A 24,424-nucleotide genomic window follows, 5' to 3' on the forward strand; every position below is an offset into this window, starting at 1 on the left:
ACCTAATTCTTAAAATATTTTCATTGAATTGCACAGTAGCAATTGAAAAACATTTTAGCAAAGTAAGAAAAGTCATAAATTCGTAAAATACCATGTAACCTTTTCCTTAGATATTCTATTTGTCTGAAGGGAAGAAGATAATTTTGCCTTAGTAATGGTATTCAGATAGGTAAAATCAAACATTCCTAGTTTTTAAAATGAATGATACAATAAAGATCTCTAAGCTTGGGTTTTGAATAGTGAAGACCATGTGAAATTGAAATAAGACTACAAGTGCAAACTACTTTTGTTTTATTTATTGGCTCACAATGTGTGTATTAAATAGCTTTGGGTTTTGGATGTAATCTGTCTTCATCAAATTTATTTAAGCTTATGTACTTGGCTTCATCTGACTTTGTCGTTCAAAAGGTGCTAGAAAAACTTCATGGGATCATTGTGCAGTTTTGAAAAAACAAAAACTTTTCTTTGAAATTCAAAATTGTTTTTTGATGTCAGCACATGTAGATTAAATATGTTTTAATAAGTTTTTATAAAGCTTTTTTTTCCCTTTGGTTTTGCATTTATTTTCATCCATTCAGCAGATAAAGTATCAATACAAATTAAGTTATTATTTGTATTAATAGAAGATTAGAGAACTTTAATGAACATTTTCCCTAACTTCTTAGAAAATGCAACCAAAATTGCTTATTGCTTTGTTGCCGTGGCTTCTTAACATGACATACTACCATTTTCCACAATTTATAACAATCATGTATATTTGAACTTTGGTCTCTCAAGTGTAAATGTAATAGAGAAAAAAAATTTTGTACACCTACTACATATAAATTTGTGTAGTTATATTTGTATTCAATATATACTTTTATAAAATATAAAAGTAATATATTTTTTAAAATCATTTTTTATAGGTATGTTCACATATGATGAATCTACAAAATTGTTTTGGTTTAATCCATCCTCTTTTGAAACTGAGGGTCAGTTCACTCTGATTGGCATAGTCCTGGGTCTGGCTATTTACAATAACTGTATACTGGATGTACATTTTCCCATGGTTGTCTACAGGAAGCTAATGGGGAAAAAAGGAACTTTTCGTGACCTGGGAGATTCTCACCCTGTAAGTCTGTAATTTTTTATTTGATGTTTAGATTTTATTTAAAAGCAGAACTAAAGTTTAACTTATGTAAAAAAATTAAAGTTTTCATTTGGAATCATTTTCATTTGTTAATATTTATACCTATTAAGATAAAGCTGTTTTAATCTGTTAAAGTACCATGAACACTTAAAAACTCAAAGGGGAAATTTAGTATTACTGTCAGCAAGCAGGTTTCGTAGGATTGATTCTGTAGAAAAGGGTTTTTTAAACATGTCATTTTGGTTTTGGGGGCTTTGTTTTTTTTGTTTTTTAATGAAACCACATGAGATTGCCAGGTGAAATCAGAGCTGCTCTGGATAAAGGGTTTGGTAGCTACAGTTAATGTGTCTGTTTCTGTCTCCAACCCCTCCCTCACTGTCAGACACCTGAGGTTCTCTCATAGAGCACAGAGTAAAATCCATTGCTAAATTGACGCTGTGGTTTTCTAGGCAGAGAATTGGACAGACCAGTAACTGTCAGTCTTTCTGTATTGTAAACTATTTGGGGGACAGAGAGGATACTTTCTATGCTTTAGTTCTTATTGTCAATTTTTTTCTTCCCAAGAGGAGGGATACAAAATGTTGTATTTTATAGTTCTGTGGTAACCTAATTTTATTTCTGGTTTTAGGTCCTATATCAGAGTTTAAAAGATTTATTGGAATATGAAGGGAATGTGGAAGATGACATGATGATCACTTTCCAGATATCTCAGACAGACCTCTTTGGTAATCCCATGATGTATGATTTAAAGGAAAATGGTGATAAAATTCCAATTACGAATGAAAACAGGAAGGTAATAAGTGTTTTAGTATCATCATTGTCTTTGTCTCTTTATTAACAGTTTTAAAGCGTATATGCTTGTAATTTTTAAAGAAGTATCTAAAATACTTCATACAAAAAAGAAATCAAGTAATCAAATTCTTATAAATGAAATAATAAATGAAATAGCCAGTTTTCTAAATCTTGGATATGAGCTGGTAGGAGAGCCTGTAGTTGGGCACTAAAACCCTTTTTAAGAAAGAGGACAGGAGTAGTAGATAGTGAATGACACAGTGTGGCTGTAATAAAAAGCAAGAAACAGTGTATTTCTGATACTAGACTGTACAGGGAAGGGAAACGGAGACCTCATGATTAAGATCCTTCTCACCCAACAAATGACCATTGCCTTTAATGTATACACATATATATGTGACTTAAAAACACTAGTGAAAAGTGTTCTTTAAGTCGGATACATGTTTTCTGTATGCATCTGGAAATGGGAATAACCCATAATATGGCAGGAAAATTAAGATCAATATATAGTAAGCCTTTAAAAAAACACAGTTTATAATAATGTAATTTTTGATAAAATATTCTCTTAAGTTAGGATACAAAGTGCATTTTTTACCTTTTATGATTTGGTACAGTAGCTTACGTATCAAGTAAAACACCAAAAGTTTTGATGAACTGGATACAGTAGGCAGCTTCTCAAATATTCTAGCATAGACAACATGAGGCTTCCTGGATTGCTCAAATCCGGTACAGTGCGGTTGTTAGCTTTTATAAATAGATGTATACATGGTTTAAATGTCTCTGTGTTTGCACACCTGGTTGAGAGACTCTCAAAATTGTATTGAGGCCCAGGTTTTATATTCAGTCTTGTTTAAGATAATATCAAAATTGAAACTTATATGTATATTTAGTTTATGTACATGGCCTTTTTATAGTTCTGTTGCAGAGATCTGTGAAATTGTTAAAGGTACCTTGTTTTTTTGTACTTTATTGCACTTTGCAGATGTTGCATTTTTTTATAAATTGAAGGTTTATGGCAACCCTTCTTGAGCAAGTCTGTCAGCACCATTTTCCAACAGCATTTGCTTACTCTGTGTTTCTATGTCACACTTGGGTAATTCAAACTTCAAACTTTTTCATCATTATTATATTTGTTATGGTGATCGGTGCTCAGTGATTATGACTCACTGAAAGCTCAGATGATGGTTAGCATTTTTTAGCAATAAAATATTTTTAAAATTAAGGTATGTACATTGTTTTTTTTTAAGACCTACTGTATTACAAACTTAATAAACTACAGTATAATGTAATCATAACTTTTATATACACTGGGAAACCAAAAAATTCATTTGACTTGCTTTATTGCGATACTCACTTTATTGCAGTGGACTGAAACCAGATCCACGATATCTCTGAGGTATGTCTGTATTTTCCTTTGTATGTGTAAAGTTTGAATCTTTAAATATATTCTTGAATATTCTTCTTTCTTTGGGAAAATAAAAACAAAAAGGATATGCAGCCCTGTATCTTGTGTTTTATTTGTATAGCATATTATAAGAAGTTCTTGTGGTTAATGTTTTCTGCAGGAATTTGTCAATCTCTATTCTGACTACATTCTCAATAAATCAGTAGAAAAACAGTTCAAAGCCTTTCGGAGAGGTTTTCATATGGTGACCAATGAATCTCCCTTAAAGTATTTATTCAGACCAGAGGAAATTGAATTGCTTATATGTGGAAGCCGGGTAAGAAAGCAGAATGTCTGCAAAAATATCCTATTAATTTATTGTTTGTAATGGTGTAGTATATATGTTAAGACGTATTTTCTTGAATTTGCAGAATCTAGATTTCCAAGCGCTAGAAGAAACTACGGAATATGACGGTGGCTATACCAGGGACTCTGTTCTGATTAGGTGAGGTGCTTAATTCTTAAAAGGAAGATTTAATTCAGTAAAGGGGTGTGTAGTTTATGCTTTAGACCTTCATCTCTAGGTATTACTTACCAAATAAGCAAACTCAAAGATTCTCAATCTATTATATTAGAAGTGTATTTGTAATATAATCACCAGTTTTTACTGTTAATGATTTATTTCTTGAGTGAAGTGTTTTATGTAAGTCACATGTTTTCTTATGCATTTGGGATATAAATTATCTAATATTCCTAGTGATTCTGATTAGCATGTGCTTACTGCTGGTTAGAAAATGATGAAAACAGAGCTACCATCTCTGAATATTTCCCCTTTCTTTTGAACTCTGTGTTTGTGAACTGTTATTCTCTACCCTATATGAAGCACCTTTTGTGTGAAATGTTATTTTATTTAATTTTTATGATCACATGCCAAGATACATATTAGTATTTGTTTTACCCCTGAAGAAACTGAGCCCCAGATTTTCACAGAAAAAGGCAGAGATCTTTCCCAGTCTTTGCCGCTTCCAAACAAATGCTGTTCCTACCATACTGTCTCCTTTTCTGTACTGCACTATTCAATCTTAAAAGACATAGGCTTCTTCCTCCCTTGTGGAGATTGGTAAAAGGGCACAAAGATGCTTTTTAGGTGCCCACTCGTGGGATAAGGTGAAAGGAATGCAAACATAACTCCTGGAGGTTGTCTCTGAAGGTTATTTCTCCAAGACTACAGTATGTGAACACCAGAATGAGTATCAACTGTAACTAGAGATGAGTAATATTTTATGTTGTTTTATATTATGTTACATTATTTTCTTCTGTTACCTATTTTGTTCTTCATTCTGGTGTGTACGAGGTTACTGGCATTTCCTCTTTTTAGTACACCCTAACTCATTTCTAGTAGCAATCTTGAACTACTCACTCTAAGCAACTATTATTATGCTACTTACCTGAAGTTTCAAAATTGACACATGAAAGGGTTGAAAACATGATAAAGAAAACCCCACTTGTGAGTCACAGGGAATTCACAGATTGGATTTTGTAGCCTCTTAAGTTTCCCTGAGAATAGTTGGAAGTATTTTGTGTGTTCTTTATGGAGAAATTAATTTTTAAATTAAAGTTTTAATTTTATTTCTAGCTTATAATAACATAATTCTTACCTGATACATATCTTAAGATCATATGTTAATGTGTAATTTGAAAGGCAAGTGAAAAGACAGAGTTATAGTAGCTTCCAAATCATTCTCATTGTTAATGGTATTCTAAAAATCTTTTCAAACAAAATTCAGACTTCTTATTTTGTCAACATATATATGAAAATATTAATTCATTAAATAGAATCTACAACTAGTAGAAAGTTGAAGACTTGGAATAGTTATTATAATACCAGGGAAAAATTGGCAATATTGGTATCTTGTTTGGTATTTATTTCATTTAAAGTATTCAGAATTCATTGAAGTGAAATGAAGAAGAACTTTGAAACTGTATAATACATTTCAACTAAAAATTAGTAACATAATATTTGGTGTAATATAAAATACCAATAGAAATATTTTAGTTTTTAATATTAAAAATATAATTCTACTACAACTTTTACCACTAATAAAGTTAATGAAAATAAATTACTCAGAAAATAACTATATGTAAAACGTGAACATTTAAAAGTCTAGCATTAATAAAAATAAAGTGAGAAAATGTTGACTGTCAAGCAAGTTTGTGTTTATGTTTTCCAGTTGCCAATAAAGCTGTCCGGGATTTCATTTGACTACTAAGAGACTTAGAAGTATCTTTATTTTTTTATTGTATTTTTTTTTCTAAAGATTTATTTGAGAGAGAGAGAGCACAAGCAGGGGGAAGGGCAGAGTGAGAGGGAGAAGCACGCTCCCCGCTGAGCAGGGAGCCTGATGTGCGACTCGATACCAGGACCCCAGGATCATGACCTGAGCCGAAGGCAGACACCTAACTGACTGAGCCACCCAGGCGCCCTAGAAGTATCTTTTTTTTTTAAAGATTTTATTTATCTATTTGACAGAGACAGCGAGAGAGAGAACACGAGCAGGGGGAGTGGGAGAGGGAGAAGCAAGCTTCCCGCGGAGCAGGGAGCCCGATGTGGGGCTCGATCCCAGGATCCTGGGATCATGACCTGAGCCGAAGGCAGACGCTTAACCGACTGAGCCACCCAGGCGCCCCCCACCCCCACCCCGAAGTATCTTTTTAAATGGTCCTTGTTAGTGTTTTGGGGTGAGAGGCAGGGACTGCAGTTTCTTTTTAGTTGCTAGTGAATTCCTATTTAAAGGCTTGGTCAAATTCAGATTTGATTATCCTCTTCTCACAGTTAATGTGATTCATTTCATTTAATTTTTCAATACTATATCAGCCTTTTATTTCTAGATAAGCCTAACTTAGCTGTGGCCTGTTAGTTTATAAATACATTGCTCAGTTTACTTTTACTAACATTTTGTTTTGGTCTCTATTCAGGAGGAATATTGACCTGTAATTTCCTCTCTTTATACACATCAGGTTTTTGCTACCCTTATATAGTGAGTTAAAAAGAGTATTGTTCCTCATTTTCAAAAATACTCGAATAAGATTGGTAATTTTTTCTCTTAAATATTTGCTCAAATTCACCAATGAGACTATCTGGGCCTGGACATTTCTTTGTTGGAGGGTATTTTGCTTTGGGGTTTTTTTTAAATTTTATTTTGAAATAACTATAGATTTATTGGAATTTTCTTTTCTTTTTTTTTTTTTTTAAAGATTTTATTTATTTATTCATGAGAGACAGAGAGAGAGAGAGAGAGGCAGAGGGAGAAGCAGGCTCCCAAGGAGCAGGGAGCCCGATGTGGGACTCGATCCCAGGACCCTGGGATCATGACCTGAGCCGAAGGCAGACGCTTAACCATCTGAGCCACCCAGGCGCCCTGGAATTTTCTTTTACAATACAGGTTGGAGGGGTGCCTGGGTGGCTCAGTCAGTCAAGTGTCTGCCTTCGGTTCGGGTCATGATCCTCAGGTTCCTAGGATCGAGCTCCACGTTGGGCTCTCTGCTCAGCGGGGAACTTCTTCTCCCTCTCCCCCTCTGCCTGCCTGCCCCGCCCCTCAAATAAATAAAATCTTAAAAAAATATATAGTATGGGTTGGTCCAGTGTACCCTCCATCCACGTTCCCACAGTGGTAATATTTTTCATTACTGTAGCACAATATCAAATTCAGGAAACTGATACTGATTCAATCTATACACCATATTCAGATTTCATCAGTTTTTCACGCACTTATTTCTGTGTATGTGTAGTTCTGTGTACTTTCATCACATTATATAGATTTGCATAACCAGTATTATAATCATTGCATACAGCTTTTTCATCACCAGAAGGGTGCCTGTTGCTTTCCCTTTGTAGGCATACTCATACTCCTCCAGCATGATTCTCTTGAGATCCATCAAAGTTGTTATATGTATCAATAGCTCATTCCTTTTTATTGCTGCATTTCATGACATAGATGTACCATATTTGGTTTAACCATTCAGCTGTTAAAGGACACTTGGAATGTTGTCGGTATTTGGCTATTAGAAATAAAGCTACTAAACATTTAAGCAAAGATTTTTGCAAGAACATATATTTTCATTTCTCTGGTATAAATGCTCAGTAGTGCAGTCCTGGGTCATATGACAAGTGCATGTTTAGTTTTTTAAGAAACTGCCAAACTGTTTTCCAGAGTTACTGTACCATTTTACATTTCCCTGGGGAATATATGAGTGATCCAATTTCTCCATATCATTGCCAGCATTTGGTGGTGTCAAAATTGTTAGCTTTATCTGTTCTGCTAGGTATGTTGTAATATCTTATTGTGCTGTAATTTGAATTACCCTTGATGGCAGTGATGTGGAATATCTTTTCATGTACTTACTTGCCATCTGTATATTGTTTTTGGTGAAATGTCTTTTTTTGTTGTTGAATTTTGAGTTCTTCATATCTTCTGGTCCTTTTTGTGGTGGGTGGTTTGCAAATACGTTCTTCTACTCTTGTGGCTGATCTTTTCATCTTAACAGAATCTTTTGCATGGCAGAAGTTTTTAATTTTGATGAGCTTTGATTTTTCCTTTTATGGATCATGTTTTTGGTAAAGTAAGATATAAAAGATAAATACACGTAAGGCCAGCCTTAGGTCCTGAAGATTCATATTCTCTCTCACTCTCTCTCTCCCCCTTTGTCTCTCTTTTCCTAAAATTTTTATAGTTTTATATTGAAGTCTTGGTCCATTTTGAGTTGATTTTTATATAATAATGAGATTTAAGTCAAGATTCACTTTTTTGCCTATGGATGTCCATTTCCCACATAATTTATTGAAAAGGCTATCCTTCACTGAATTGCTTTTGCATCTTTGTCAAAAATCAGTTCATAATGTTTGTGTGAATCTTTTTCTGAATTCCCTGTGGTCTTCCCTTGATCTGTGTGCCTCTCCATCTCTCTGCCAATACTGCACTGTATTTATCAGTACAGGTAATTGGTAAGCATTAACATCAGATAGAGTGCTTACTCCCATTTTAAATGAAAGATTTCTTGCCTTTTCCATATTTTAGCTACTCTTTGCTTTAACATATAAATTTTGTATTCACTTTGTCTATGCCTACAAAAAAACCTTGATGGAATTATGATAGGAATTACACTAAGATCAAATTGGGGAGAATTGGCATTTTTATTATGTTGACTCTTCCAACCTATGAATACAGTATAGCTCCCCATTTATTTAGGTCTCTTTTTTTTTTATTCCTTTCATCAGCATTGTAATTCTCAGCATATAGATTCTATACGTGTTTTGTTTGATTTATACCTAAGTATGTGATTTCCTTTGCAGTGATTGTAAATGGTATTGTATTATTATTTTTTTAATGGCATTGTATTTTTATTTTGGTTTCCACATTTTTTTAGTATATAGAAATGTGATTGATTTTTTTTTTTATATGTTGACCTGTGTCTTGTGACCTGGCTGAACTCACTTATTTTAGAAAGTTTTTTGTTTTTTTGTTGTTTTTTGTTTTGTTTTTTGAGACATCTTGGGGTTTTATGTATAGACAATCATGTATTCTGTAAATAGGGATAGTCATGCTTCTTTTTAAATTTGTATGCCTTTTTTTTTTCCTGCCATATTATGCTGGCTAGAACTTTTAGCACTGCTGAATAAGAGTAGTAAAAGCAAAAGCCTTGACTTGTTTCTGTATAGTGTTCTCTCTACAAATTCAAGGAGGTTTCGCTCTATACCTTGTTTGTTGAGTTTTATTGTGAATAGGCTTTTGGTTTTTGTCAGATGCTTTTTCCACATCTATTGATCCAAGCATGATTTTTCTTTATCCTCTATTTGATATGGTACATTGCATTAATGGATTTTCCATTCAGTTCATTGTCAAATTTGACTTGGTAATTTGTTGATGACTTTTGTGTCTCAGTTCATGGGAGTTACTGGTCTATAGTTTTTGTCTTTTTTTTATGTTGTCTTGGTCTGGTTTTAACATCAAGGTTAATTCTGGCCTCATAAAGAGTTGGGAAGTGTTTTGATTTCTAAGAAAGATTGTGTTAAAGTGGTACTGATTATTTCTTAAATGTTTGGTGAAGTTCTCCAAAGAAACCATCTGGGTCTAGAAATTTCCTTTTTGGGGAGGATTTTAATTTCAAACTCAACTTCTTTAATGTTTATAAGATTATTAAAATTATCTTTGATAGTTCATGAGTAATGGTAATTTGTGTTATTCAAGGAGTTGATCCACTTTATTAAAGTAGTCAAATTTATGTGTGCAGAGTTCCTAATCCATTTTTATCCGTTTGATGTCTGCAGATCTGAACTGATCATACCCTTTTTTATTCCTCATAGTGGTAATTTGTGTTTTTTTTTTCTTTTTAAAACTTGTCTTGCTTGAGAGGTTTGTTGAAATTATTGATTTTATTGAAAAGCCAGCTTTTTATTTCTCATTTCTTTTCCTGTTTCTAATTTCATTGATTTCTGCTCTTTATTAGTTCCTTCCTTCTTTTGGTTTATTTTGCTCTTCTCATTCTAGGTTACTGAGGATAGAAATCTTGATTTGAGACCTTTCCTCTTTCCTGATGTAAGCATTTAGTGCTTTAGCTATATCCCATATTTTTTGATATGTTGTATTATCATTTTTTTCATATGTATGTATTTTTTAAGATTTATTTTGAGACATCCTCTTTGTTATTTAAACAAAATTATGTTGTTTATGGGGCGCCTGGGTGGCTCAGTCGTTAAGTGTCTGCCTTCGGCTCAGGTCATGATCCTCAGGGTCCTGGGATCTAGCCCCGCATCAGGCTCCCTGCTCTGTGGGGAGGCTGCTTCTCCCTCTCCCACTCCCTCTGCTTGTGTTCTCTCTGTCAAATAAATAAATAAAATCTTTAAAAAAAAACCACACACAAAATTATGTTGTTTAATTTCCAGGGTCTTGGCATATTTTCCTCTTCTCTGTTACTGATTTCTAGTTTGATTCTTTTATAGTCAGAGAACTTACTCTTCATGACTCCTAATAATACTTTTGAATTTGTGTATTCTGTGTTGGTGGGTGGAATGTTCTATAAATGTAGATTTAGATTCTGTTCATTGATGATTTTGCAGATTTTCTTATTTGTAGTTCTATCAGTTGCTCAGAGAGAGGGATGTTGAATGCTCCATAATGGTGGATGTGTCCATTCCTCCTTTCAGCTCTGTCAGTTTTTATATGTATTTTGAAGATTACTTTTGATTGGTACATATACTTTAAGCTTCAGTATGTCTTTTTGGTGGATTGATCCTTTATCATTATGTGATGTTGCCTCTCTGTCTCTGCTGATTTTCTTTCCTCCAAAATCTACTCATCTGATCTGTTAATCTTCTTTAACACTTTTTTTAATTAAACTTTTTATTGTGAAATAATTATAGATTGGCATACGGTTGTAAGAAATCACACAGAGACCCTATGTAAACACTTTACCATTTTTCCCTCTGTGGCAAATTTTTATAAAACATTAGTACAATATCACAGGATATTGTAGGTTGCAGTCAAGATACAGAAAAATTCTATCAATACAAGGATTCCTCCTGTTGCTCTTTTATAGTCAGTCACACCTATATACCCATACCTTTACCCTATCCCTATCCCCACTCTAGTCCCTAACCCCTGACAACCACCCACCTGTTCTTGATTTCTTAATTTTGTCATTTCAAGAATGTTGTATTAAGTGAATCACATATAATATGTCAGATTGGCTTTTTTGACTCAGCCTTAAGAGTTACCTACATTTTTTCCACTTATCAATAGTTTGTTTCTTTTTATTGCTGAGTAGTATTTATTCCTTGATGTGGATTCACCAGTCTTTTTAACCATTTGTCTGTTGAAAGACTTCATGCTTGTTCCTAGTTTGGAGCTGTTCTGAATAAAATTGCTATGAATAATCATGCACAGTTTTTTAGGTAAACACAAATTTTCATTTCTCTGGTAAATGCCAAGAGTGCACTTGATTGTTTTTTACTTTTGAGTTTGAGAGTTCTTTGCATAGTCTAGATATAGTACTTTCTCTTTCCTCCAGTGAATTACTTTTTCACATATGTCAAAAATCAGCTGAGCATATTTCTATAGGTCTCTTCTGGTACTTATCTCCTTCACCTTTTATCTCTGTCAGGTTTTGCTTCATGTATTTTGAGGCTCTGTCATTTGGTACATACCTTTTTTTTTTTTTGTACATACCCATTTGGAGTCATTATGTCTTTTTATCATTACATAAGGTCCCTCTATGATTTGTAATTTTCTTTGCTCTGAATCTAATATGTATATAACCTTCTTGTTTTTTTTTTAAATGTTTGCATGATAGCTTTTTCGTTGTTTCACTTTCAACCTGTCTTGCTGAATTTGAAATGAATTTCTTAGAAACAGCTTATGGTTGAGTCTTTTTTTTTTTTTTTTTTTCCATCCACTCTCAGTCTGCCTTGTAATTGGTATATTTAGGCAGTTCATATTTAAGGTAATTATTGATATGTTAGGGTTTATGTCTACCATTATATATTTTCTGTTTCTCTCTTTTTTATGATTGCTTATTTCTATCTTTTTGCCTTCCATGGGTTAGTTATTCAGACTTTTTTTTAAGGATACCCTAGATTTATTTTTAGTGTTTTTTGGGTTATATTTTTCAGTATAGTGTTCTTCCTGGTTGCTGTGTACATATGTGAAAGTGGATCAACACCTCTTCCAGTGAAGTGTGGAAACCTTGCTTCCATTTAGGTTTCATTCCCCACTTTTAAATATTGTCTTGAATATTAATGCTATTATAATTTTGTATCAGTCATCACATAGGATTTACAAAATTCATGAGGATGGTAGTCTGTTGTATATACCTATATTTCTACTATTTCCGTTCTTTCCATTTGCTTTAAGAGTCCCATCTTTTATTACTCCTTTTAGTCATTCTTCAAAGACAGGTCTGCTAATGGACAAATTCTTTTAGTTTTCCTTTGTCTGGTGATATCTTTATTTCCCCTTTATTCCTGAAGAGTAGTTTTGTTTTTGCCATTTGGGGTTTGTTCAGCTTCTTGAAGTTGTGGTTTTGTTTTTTGCCCAACATGGAAAGTTTTCGGCCATTGTTTCTTCAAATACTTTTTCAGCCCCACTCTCTCCCCTTTCTTTCTGGGCCTATTCACTCATTTGTCATTGTTTCACAAGTACCTGAGACTCTGGGGTTTTTTGTTTTTGTTTTGTTTTCCAGCTTTCTCTCTTGTTCAGTTTTTTTATCCTCTGTCATCTTTACTGTTGAGCCCATCCAGTATATTTCTCTTCCTGTGTTTTTCAGTTCTATAATTTATATTTGGCTCTTTTTTTATTGTAAATTCTGTTTCTTTCCTGAGATTTTCTATCGTTTCATTTGTGAAACAATAGAACTTAAAATCGTAGAATCATTTTTATGATGACTGCATTAAAATCCGTGTCAGATAATTCCAACATCTTATTTTTTTTTTAAGATTTTATTTGAGAGAGAGAGAGCACAGAGGGAGAGGGAGAAGCAGACTCCCCTCTGAGCAGAGAGCCCGATGTGGGGCTCAATCCCAGGACCCTGAGATCATGACCTGAGCTAAAGGCAGATGCTTAACCGACTGAGCCACCCAGGCGCCCCAGTTCCAACATCTTATTCATCCCAGTGTTGACACCACTTGATTTTCTTTCCTTCGTGTTGTAGTTTTGGACTGTCCTGGGCATTGTGTCCATTAGGAGATTCTGGGTCCTGTTTACACTTTTTTACTTTAGCAGGCAGTCATCCTATTCAAGTGTAGCATGCAGGTTCTGGCATACTTTCTGTGGGTTGTAGTTCCAATAACAAATTTAGCTTTCAGAGCCTTTGGCTCTATTGTGCTCTGCTTTATCTCCTTCCATGGGGGCTCCCTGTGGTCCATGATGGTGTTGCTTGAGGGAGGTGAAATGAACAGCTTCTCCAGGCGGAGTTGCGTGGTGTCTCAAGCCCATGGGGCTGGAGAGCTCTTCCTGGGCTCTGTGCCTGTTGTGGCAGGATCCCCTTGCTGGTGCTGATGGCCATTCGGTGTCTCTGGCCTAGGAGGGACTCTGAGGCTCCACAAGAAGGGCAGCACTTACCAGGCCAGCACCGGTTATGGCAGAAATGCCCTGCCAGCTGTGTCTCTGGGTTGAGAAGGAGACTCTCAGGCATGGCTTCTTTTCTTCCTGATTCAATTTAAGTTTTTTACCTTCTGTTTCTGTGATGATATCATTGTGCTTAATTTGTCCTATGGTTCTCTAGATTAGTTTTAGCTCCCTTAATTTGACGTGATTTATTTTCTTTTTATTTCCAGTTATTCCTTAGTTCTGTCATATCTTCCAAAATCTTTCCTTTTAATTACCCTTGTTCTGAAATTTTGTTTCTGACTTAGTTGTCCTTTCATAGCCTCTACTATTATTTAAAAATTTTTAGCTTCATTTGAAATTTGTTACAATTTTCATGTTTTGTTGGCAGATCTCTCGGTGTAATTTTATTCTCTATAGAGACATCATTCTTACGTGCACGCACACGTATTATTCCTCTCTAGTAACTCTTTCGGTGTTTGTGATCTTTTTCTGTTGTGCCCTTTTTTTTTTTAAGTGAGATGAGTTTTCTCACGTTTGGAAGAGGGAGATGCCAGGGCAGCTTTTTCATGCTTCAGGAAAGCTCTGTGCATTTTGTTTTTGTTTTTGCAAAATGATTTTTTAAAAATGTACATATATATAGCCTTGTGTTTTCTGAAACTGCCTATTCTACTCTCCTTTCCCACATTTATTTGAGTTTTTCTTGGCCTTTTTATTCTTGATTTGGTGGATTTGGACCTTATTTCCAGCAGTTTCCCCTCAGTTTTAAAAGGGAATTTTGGTGTTCAAGAGCTTTACGGGCCCAGAGCCTTTCCTATATCATCCGTTTGCATTTGCCTACAAATTGAATAACTCTTTTAGCTGTCTTTTCAAATTAGCCTGTGCTTTCCAGTGGGTTGGTGGTTTTGAGGTTCCTTTGTTCCCAGGACTATAAGAAACCCAGTTGCTTTCCTTTTGCATCCTCACCCACTGACAAAGGTACCAACCAGGTATTCTAGCTATCAGTGGTGTGTTCCTCTTCATTTACATGGAAGGATTTGTGGGGGGATATCTTGTCACCTAGTTTTGAAGGTGTTATCTATAGGTCTTCCATTTTCCCATCCAATTAGCTCTGGTTTTATGGGAGAGATTAGGGAGATTGAAAAGAAAAGCAAAAACAAAATAACTGTATCACCGCCACCATCATCTTCCCCAAACCTCTTAATCTGTGTTTCTTCTGATTTTTTGTATCCATTAATATCCTTACCTGAATCCATTGTTTCCCTGGGGATTGCAAAATGGTGATTTGGAAAAAAAATTTCTTCTGTTCATTCTACATATACCTGCTGTTCTTTTTCCTCATCAGTGGTTGCTATTTGATTACTGTGTAAAAACAGTTTTACTGAAAAGGCACAATAAAATGTAATTAAATATTTTAGAATAAGGAGTTAATGTAATAATTTCAATAGTGACAGTTGAGTTTGGATTTTAGTTAGTTTTTTGTTTTTGGGGGGGGGCGTTTGCCTCTTTCTGAATATTTTGAACTCATGGATTTTTATATATTGAGTGTGATTCACAGTCATTATTCTTAGTAATACTCGAACTGATTAGTCTTGGTATGCTTTTAACATCACTTCATTTTACATTTTGAAATTTTTAGCTCACCTTGAGCATTTTTAACTCTAGGCTTGAAATAAGCCTTTTTTATAAGAAATTATTGGGGAAGTGGCATCTTTAAAAGTCAGTTTGGGGTACAGGGTATGACCTTTGTTATTAAATGTTAGTGCATGCAGACTTTTTCTGGGGGACAGAGCGAGGAAGTATTTTTCATTATATCCTGGAAATCATATCAGTGTAGAGATATCTTCCGTGTTCTTTTGTATGGCTGAATACTGTCATTGTGTGAAAGCAGTATAGATTATTAATATTCATGGACATAGTGTTTATTTCCAGTCTTTTGCTATGAGAAGTAATGTCACAGTGAATCATCTCATACATGGATTATTCCATATATATGTTCCAAATATATATATTTTTTTCTTGTTCTTTTATTTCTGATCTCTATGTCCCTACTAGAAATTTTGGTCATACTGCTTTTCCTTTGGTCACCTTGTAAGTTAACCTTCTGTTTCCAAATTTATTTTGCATATTTCTTGAGTATATTTGAGTATTCTCATTTATGTTTCAGATTTGTTCATTTCTGAGTTTTGTATTTGTGATTATTGGTGTTCTTTTCTATCTGCTGTTGCATTTTCTCTTCATGCTGGAATATGGGAATTACAGGTTTTCCATTCTTCATGACTTAATTTTTCAATTGTACTTTTTTCTGCTAGACAGTTTAGCTTCTTATTTATTTGCCAGACTTGTTTCATAATATCTTTATTTGGATTTTGGAATTCTGTTTCTCCCATTTATATTTCTATTGGTTGAGTTTTTATGGACCTGCTATTAGTAGATCTCATGGTAGAGTGGGGAGAAGTTTGGGTGGAGTTAGTGGTCTCTTGATTGAATGGTCCTCTCTTCTGTTGTTATGGTAACAGCAATTTCTTTAATATGTGGTTATGTGGCCTAGCACCTTCTGATTCTTCAGTTCCATCTTGTTTAATTAGGGCCTCTTTCATTAGCTACTTCCATTCCTTTATAGCTGCCAGAAGCTACTTTCAAGGGACACCTCTGCCTCCCAAAGTGCGCCCCCCATCACTTCCAGGCATCATGCCTACCTGTCATTTCTACCCTGGTACTTTTCCAAGGCCCACCCTTTTAGCCACCCCGTTGCCAGTGCTCTTACCTTTCCTTAGTAGTTCACTCTTGGGGTGGGGCTCTGCCCTTCAGGGGTGAACTCTAACCCATATTATTCTGCACACCCTTGTCTTCCATATTGCTCTTGTAGGACTCTGCTAGTTTGGGCTCAGGTGTTCATACTCCCAACTTACATGTCAGTTGGGAGTTTGCCACTCTGTTTTCCTAGTTTTAATCTAAGCTTAGGTTATGGGTGTTTTTTATTGGATTTTCTCTCCTTTTTGATCTGAATAGGTTTTAGGTGATGTAAATGGGATGTGATCCATGAAGCTACCACTTATGTAGAAATGCAGAAGCTTTTTTTTCAGTTTTCTAAATAGTTGCATTCAGAATTTTAATATAGAACAAAACACCTAAAGGAAGAGATGGATTTTGTTCAGTGTTTTCATTATGTAAACTGATAGTAACCCCAATATTTTAAATTCTAATTTTAAATTCTAGAAAGAACCAAGTAAGTAAATAATGTAGACAGACTGGTCAGGGTACCCTTCTATCCTTTTTAGGTGTGGCTGGTTCAGTTAGGCTTCAGAGCACTCCTACAGTGTGAGAAGACTTGATTACCACCCATTTGCTGGGGAGCTATTCTGCCCTGATAGAGAGCTCTGAGCCACAGAAGACTTACTTTTTCTTGTCAGCCACCCAATAAGATTGACCTAGACTGTGGAATGATTTTAGTTCTTCCTGTGAAAGATGAACCTACAAGTTCCATGTCTAATTTCCTGTTGTTATGATGTAGTTCTTTATTGTTTTCTCTAGGTGAATGGGAGGTTTGCAGGAACTGAGGAGGATGTTAGAATGTCAGGGAAAAGAAGTGGGAAGACATTGAAGGAGAGCCAGGAAGTCTAATAAAGCTGCTAACCCTGTCAGAAGTATTGGTATTGCACCAACAAAAATGCCCACATTTTAATAATAGAAATTATTTACACTGTAGGAAGTGTGATGTTCTCTGCCAAGATTCTGGAAAGAGCTTTTCAAATAAATAGTAAAATGTATTCTTTGACCAATTAACATTTTTAAATTTTTTTCTAAAATCTTGAATTTTTTTTAGCTGAGAATTAGTGCATATGTTAAATTTATGGATACCTCATTATTCAGACACTCATGCCAAGATTGCTCTTAATGAGAACTGCATTTTGTTTTTAGAATGAGTATAACAAGCATCATTATAACAACATGACTTTTATCACATAGATTTTAGGAATGCCAGGGACTAAATCATTACATATAGCAGAAATATCAGAATTATCCCCTATCCCCACTTCCATAGCAAACAAAATCACAGGTGTTCTGGTTTATATATAAAATGTATGCTTTTGTATTACTACTCTTAGGCATGTATGTGTGTTTTTTGTTTTGGGGGGGGGGGTTTTGTCCTTAATCTGTATCACCTTTTCCCCCCAAAATCTCGTATTTTCACTTTACAGGATTTGGGTTTTGTATTTTGTATTTTGTTCGTTACTGATTATATAGTATGAATATACCATAGTTTACATAATTATTTCTTGTTATTTGGACACTTCAGTTTACCAGTTTTTCCTGTTCTAGATAATGTTGCCATGAACTAACTACGCTTTTAAAAACTGTTTTGGGTAAGATAAATTTGCATTAGTAATTTGTAGATCCTTGATGAGCAGGAATGAATGTTTAGGGTTTCTGATACTAACTTCCAAGTTATCTCCGTGTTTTAATAAATCATAAACTCATACTAGTACTAGTTATAAATGAATGCCAAACTAAAATCAGTATTCTGTCTTTTCTCATTAGGGAGTTCTGGGAAATCGTTCATTCATTTACAGATGAGCAGAAAAGACTTTTCTTGCAGTTTACAACAGGCACAGACAGAGCACCTGTGGGCGGACTAGGAAAATTAAAGATGATTATAGCCAAAAATGGCCCAGACACAGAAAGGTAATTATTAAGTTGTGACTATATACCAAAAACCTTACATTCCATATCACACACATGGGAGCTGTCCAGGAGCTTCTGAGTACTTTTACAGTTTTATGTGGAACTCTCCAAATCACATGAACTAGTAGTTCAGAGAATATTTTGCTGCTGCTGTTTGAAATTTTTAAAACACTGGCCTACTTCAAAACTGTTACAGGGCTCACTTCTTTTGGAATTTTGCAAATTGATACTCAGTTTTTAGTTCAGAATTTTTTAAATTGTAAAAGCCATATTATGTAATCTATTTCAGAATGGTTAAATTGAGGCTCAGAAAATTGTTCAGCACTAGATTTCTTAACATTTGAATCCAATTTCATAATCTTGATATTTAATTTTCTCTCTTCATTGTATAAGTTAATGTTTTTGTTGAGTAAGGATCATACCTGAATGACCTGAATAGTAGCATATTTAAGGGTTTAAATGTATAGAAATATTTCTATTAGTATTCCACATTATTTGATGTATAATGGCTTTAATGTAAATTTATTTATATTTATTATTAAGTCATTTATATAATCATATTGCCAAGAATATGTGTAACTGGCATTAAAGAACACAGACTTTGAAATCTTGAAAACCAGGTTTGAGTATTGTCTCCATCCTAGAGTAAATTAACTTCTCAGTGATGTCAACTCTGTAGTGGGGATAATGATAGGTTTATTGTGAGAAGATTTAGTTAGATCTAACAGTTGAGTACCTAAAACAGTATCTGGTATGTCATAATAACTCGGTGGATACAATATGTTATCATCAGTCATCATCTTTATCATCATTAGTATTGAATAATAGATAAGATAAAAACAAACTGATATTTGGTAGTTGCACAGGAAAAACAAAGTTTATGAGTTGCATTAATTGTACTCTGCATTGCAAACCATCTCAACTATACATACCATCTAAAAGTAGGATTTTTTAATACTGAGCACATTGTCCACAATTTATTTTCCTATTTCCCCCCCCCCTCTCTCTATTTAGGTTACCTACATCTCATACTTGCTTTAATGTCCTTTTACTGCCGGAATATTCAAGCAAAGAAAAACTTAAAGAAAGATTGTTGAAGGCCATCACTTACGCCAAAGGATTTGGCATGCTGTAAAAAAAAAAAAAGAAAAAGAAAAGAAAGAAAGAAAAATGAAAAAAAGAAAAAAGGAAAAGAAAAAGAAATTTAAAATTTTAATAAATATAACAAGAAGGATAAAATTGGTGGTGATAGTGTCCCAGTACAAAAAGGCTGTAAGATAGTGAACCACAGTAGTCACCTATGTCTGTGCCTCCCTTCTTTATTGGGGATATGTGGGCTGGAACAGCAGATTTCAGCTACTTATATGAACAAATCCTTTATTATTATTGGTTTTTTGTTTTTTTTTTTTTTTTTTTTTTTGCGTGAAAGTGTTACTTATTCTTTCACTTGTATGTACAGAGAGGTTTTTCTGAATATTTATTTTAAGGGTTAAATCACTTTTGCTTGTGTTTATTACTGCTTGAGGTTGAGCCTTTTTGAGTATTTAAAAAATATATACCAACAAAACTACTCTCCCAAGGAAAATATTTGCCACCATTTGTAGACTGTGTAACCTTCAAGTATGTGCTATTTTCGTCCCTGTATCTAACTCAAATCAGGAACTGTGTTTTTTTTTTTTTTTAAACAATTTGCTTTGAAACTTGAAGTCTTGAAAACAGTGTGATGCAATTGCTGCTGTTCTAGTCCCCAAAGAGTTTTCTGTGCAAAATCTTGAAATCAATAAAGATGGAAGGGAGAACTTGGAATGTTTTAACTGCAGCCCTCAGAACTTTAGTAACAGCACAACAAATTAAAAACAACTCATGCCACAGTATGTCGTCTTCATGTGTCTTGGAATGAACTGTTTCAGTAGCCAATCCTCTTTCTTAGTTTATGAAAGGACAGGGATTATTTTGTTGTTGTTGTTATTGTTGTTGTTATTGTTGTTGTTGTTTTAAGTTTACTGGGGAAAAGTGCATTTGGCCAAAAGAAATGGTAGTCAAGCCTGTTGCAAGAAAGCTAGGAAGTTTGTTTATTATAAACGCAAAGCATGTGAAAGTGCACTTAAAATAAATTTTTTATTAATTACTTATTACCTGCATTTTAAATAGACAATCCAAAGTCTTCCCTTCATGTTGCCATCATCTTGTCTAATCAGCCATTTTATCAAGGCACATGATCAGTGTTGCAACATAATGGAAAGGATGGCTATTGTGCCTTGTTTTACTTAATCATACATTAAGCAGACCTGGAAATGAGTGGAACTATTACTCTTAAGTCCTATTTACATTGTATATCCCCAAAGATTAAGTTTTACTTCAAAAAGGAAGTGTTAAATATTACTTTCATGTACTGTGGAAAAATACAAATAGGTTTAAATTACTGGACATTCAGAAGTAAGTAGTTTCCCCTTTCTAGTCTTCTGTGTCTGTGATGTTAATTTCTTTTATTGCAATATAAAATAAAAGGATTATGTATTTTTAACTAAGGAGAGACATATGGATATATCCTTTTACTACAAGCTACATACAGCTAATGTGCTGAGCTTGTGCTTTGATGATTGTTTTAACAGACTACGATAGATCAACCTGATGATTTGTTTGAAATTGGCAGGAAAAATACAGCTTTTCAAATCACTGGAGGGGAAAAAGGATATCTTTCAGGATTATTTTAATTATTTTAGTAATTGAGACAGATCTGTTATGTACCATAATGCTAAATAAAACAGTGACATTTTTCATCATAATTTAGAGGAAAAAGAAAATAGTGCTTTTCATCTTGTGATAAGGTAACTTTTTTGTTGTTGTTGTTGTTTTCTGGGCCAGCCTTTAGAACACTGTTAAGGTATGTACACTACCTTGATGCAAGGGACTCTCATGATACTACAGTCATCTTAAAGAGCGTCTCATCCATGTGCTTGTGTATAATGAAAGAAGGAGAGAAATCAAATACTCTGGGGGCATTTTATATAATAAATTCGTGAAGAAATGTGTGCTCTTCAGTTCTCAAGTTCTATTATCACAGTATTGAAGTTCTATAAATGTATTAACATATCTGTATGAAGTTTGTGAATGGTAATTGAGTATAGGTTATCAGATATAGAATTCACATCAGATAGACTTTTAACAAACAGTTCAAAATAAACCTGCCCTTAAAAATATTTTAAGAGAAAAAGTCATTGGTTGTCCATACTAGCTGCTCTCACTCTCTTAGTAATTACCCTGGGTATGTTACCACTTCTCTTACCATTGCCTCCTGTTCACTACTGTTTACTAGAATGCCATTGAACAGTATCTCAAGGAAGAGGAAAACAGAAATTTTGACTATGACTACTTCTACCCTAAATGTCTTATTATTAAAGTACTTTTTTGTCTGTACACTCTTACATATTTTGGTTATCTGTGAATCAGCCCACAGTCTGCAGGAAGCTCTGAGGGAAAAAATGAACCATAAACTAATTAGCTTTCCAAATGAAATAGAAACTTTCTTTTACATTTTATTATTTTAGAAAATTTAAAACATGCAACATAAAAATACAACCTGCTGCCAAACTCTTCTGGAGCCTGGCAGCTTCAGCAAATGAGTTGCATTTCCTCACCCTATATACTGCTCTCCTAAGTTTGTTAATTGTGTGATAAAATACAACTACAGCTTCCCTAGCTTTATTTTGGGATGCATATCTGTGTAGGGAGATAAATATCCAAAAAACAAAACCTTGAAAATGAGGCTTCAAACTGAACTTGCTGATATTCATTCATTGGTTGTGACATAGCAACATCACTCCCATAAGAACACAACTGCTGGGATTTCAGTCCCCGTTTTGGGTTTTTCTCAAGAATTTCATAACAGTTTCTTAGAAGGATTGTTTTCCTAAGACTACTTTATTTGTAGTCTTGATCCCCTTACCTGCTCACTCTCTCACAACACACACCCTCCCTCCCTCCCCCCTCTCATATATATACACATATACATTTTTTTTAACCTCTACCAGCTTCTTGATCATCTACCCTTCCCACCCCTTCCGTGAGCCACCAAAGAATTAAAAAGAAACTTCTATTTGCTCCCTCTCATCTTCTACTCTGTGTTACTAGTCTATAAAGAATTTCCTGGGGAAGACTGTTAAATTCCAAGTCCCAAGACTTTTCCCCCTTCCCTGTTCAAATCTAGTAGGTTCGTGTTTGTTAAACACTGCAAGATTTTGATGTAGGTGTCTCATTGTGAGAAATGCTGCTAATCCATTTTTGTGCCACTGAAAATGCTCTCCTGAAGAATACTCAACCTTCTCAATTGCCAGTATGAACTGTTAAACCTTGCCAACACCTTGAACTTAATTTGGCTGCTACTCTGTTCCTTTTTCAGTTGGATGTATACCATCCAGATCTTGGATGGATAGTATAATTCTACTTAAAGTTCTTGTCCAATTCTCTCTGGTCAACCTCAACCACTCCTTTTTGCTCAGACCCTATCCCCAGGATAATCTTTCTGGTACCTCAAAGTTAATACCAGAACTTCATCTTGCGTCTCTACCTCTGTTACTTGTTTCTTCCTTAACAGGATCACTTTCAACCTAGTCCTCGAAATCCCTCATCCCTCAGTTGTCACAGCTTGTACCTATCAATTCCTTTCCCCTCCAATCTCCGGAGTTGTTCATCATGCTTCCTTTCAGGTCCTGGTCCATTGAATCACCTGGTTGCTTTTAATAGCTTCCTAACTAACTTCCAATCTTTTTCATTCTGCTAAAATAATTTTGCTAATTTAATATCCTCTGCTTCAAAATTTGCTTCCCTTTGAATATTTTTCAAGCTTGGCATCCAAAGCCCTCCATAAACTGGGCGCCACATGTTTTTCCAATTTTGCCATCTGTTACAGGCACTTCTCCCTGCATCTCCACCCAACGTCTTCACTTGTGCTTATTTCATATCTCTCAAGTACCCTTCCAAATCAAAATTTAAAAAGCACCCATAAAAACCTTCATGGACCACCAACATGGACCCCCAAGTGCCTGTGTAACCTCACAGCAACCCACACTTGCCATGGTAGTTCAACTCTGTGGGGCACATTCCTTACAAAACAGTGAGGAGTACCAGGATGTGAGCAGATTCATAGTAAAGACTTTTAAATCATCTTTCCACCAGCTTGTAACCTCTTGCGTGATTGAAAACAGCTCAGCATGCAATAGAATGTTCAATGAAGCTTCCTGTTTTTTCACTAAAGATGGTCTCTTTCTCCTTGTCTCCCCCACACTTCCCCCCCACACACAAAAAAAGTTTGTTTTTTTATTAAATATTTAAATATTTGTGGCTAAAGGACTTGCTTCTTGAGGAAGTGGCTCCCCTGGATCAATGACTGTTCCAACCCATGGAAAGACAGTAAGAGGGAAAGGATGAAAAGGACAGGTGTCCTTGAGAGCAAGATTGTGTGACTTCCCCAGCCCTACCCTTTGGATGTGCTCTCACAACCAGGAGCCTCTGTGCAGCCACGTTGTCTGTGGCCACACTCCTCTCAGTGGAGATAGGGGCAGGCATCTTACACCACCCAATGATTGCCAGCCCCTCATGTCTATCAAGAAACAGTCCTCTGCCAAACACTGTTTTTTATACTAAATGAAACACCACAATGAATGAATGCCTGTTTATCCAGAACCTCATAACCATTACTACAAATCAACCCTCAAATCAGGATTCTTAGGTTCATTTGAACAGCACCTGGAATAATCATCCTAGCTGTCTTCTGGTCTTTAGGAAACCATAGGAAATGGGATAAGCATGTGTCTGGTACACAACTGTCAAGAGTGCAGACTTCAGTGTCATGACTCTGGTTCTCAGTCCTGGCCCTGCCCTTCCCTCAGCTTGGATTATCATATCCAAGCCCACCTCATTGCTGAAGTTGAGATATAGATGCTAGACAACCTGGTGCAAGACAGACTGAGATAGGTTCGCTCAATATTTGCCAATTAAAAGGAGTCCATTGAGAGGTTGGAGATAATGATTGCTTTTGCAGGAGTTGAACCTCTCTCATCCACCTCAAAGTGGAGGAGGGGTACTTCCCTCATTTTTGTTTTTGCTTTAATTAAGATAAAATCCACATAACAAAATTCACTCTTGAAGTGTGCAATTCATGGCTTTTAGAATATTCATGAAATTGTGCAATCATCACCATTATATACAGAGCACTTTTATCACTATAAAAAATAATCCTGTACCCATTAGGAGTGACTGTTTATTCTCCCTTCAACAGTCTCCCCAATACCCCACACAAACACACACCAAAGCCCCTGGTAATCACTAATCTTTCTG

At 35.0% G+C, this 24,424-nt stretch overlaps 1 protein-coding gene across 3 annotated transcripts in view; it reads left to right on the forward strand.

The window, feature by feature from the left end:
* UBE3A (ubiquitin protein ligase E3A) overlaps positions 1-21,925 on the forward strand; it is a 101,363-nt gene extending 79,438 nt beyond the window's left edge. The window contains exons 7-13 of one of the 3 annotated variants that reach the window (XR_006540593.1): positions 1,080-1,111; positions 1,758-1,922; positions 3,487-3,642; positions 3,737-3,810; positions 17,945-18,088; positions 19,103-19,959; positions 21,821-21,925. Coding sequence is in view for 2 of the 3 variants with exons in the window: in XM_021680632.2 (XP_021536307.1) it covers positions 906-1,111; positions 1,758-1,922; positions 3,487-3,642; positions 3,737-3,810; positions 17,945-18,088; positions 19,103-19,223 (866 nt within the window). In the remaining variant the exon portion in view is untranslated. Of the gene's footprint in view, positions 1-905; positions 1,112-1,757; positions 1,923-3,486; positions 3,643-3,736; positions 3,811-17,944; positions 18,089-19,102; positions 21,498-21,820 lie in introns of those variants that run through there. The other 2 variants (XM_021680632.2, XM_021680633.2) reach the window with 2 other exon arrangements.
* Positions 21,926-24,424: the final 2,499 nt, after the last annotated feature.

The sequence above is a fragment of the Neomonachus schauinslandi genome, chromosome 9 (genome assembly GCF_002201575.2).
Source record: "Neomonachus schauinslandi chromosome 9, ASM220157v2, whole genome shotgun sequence".
NCBI lineage: Eukaryota > Metazoa > Chordata > Mammalia > Carnivora > Phocidae > Neomonachus > Neomonachus schauinslandi.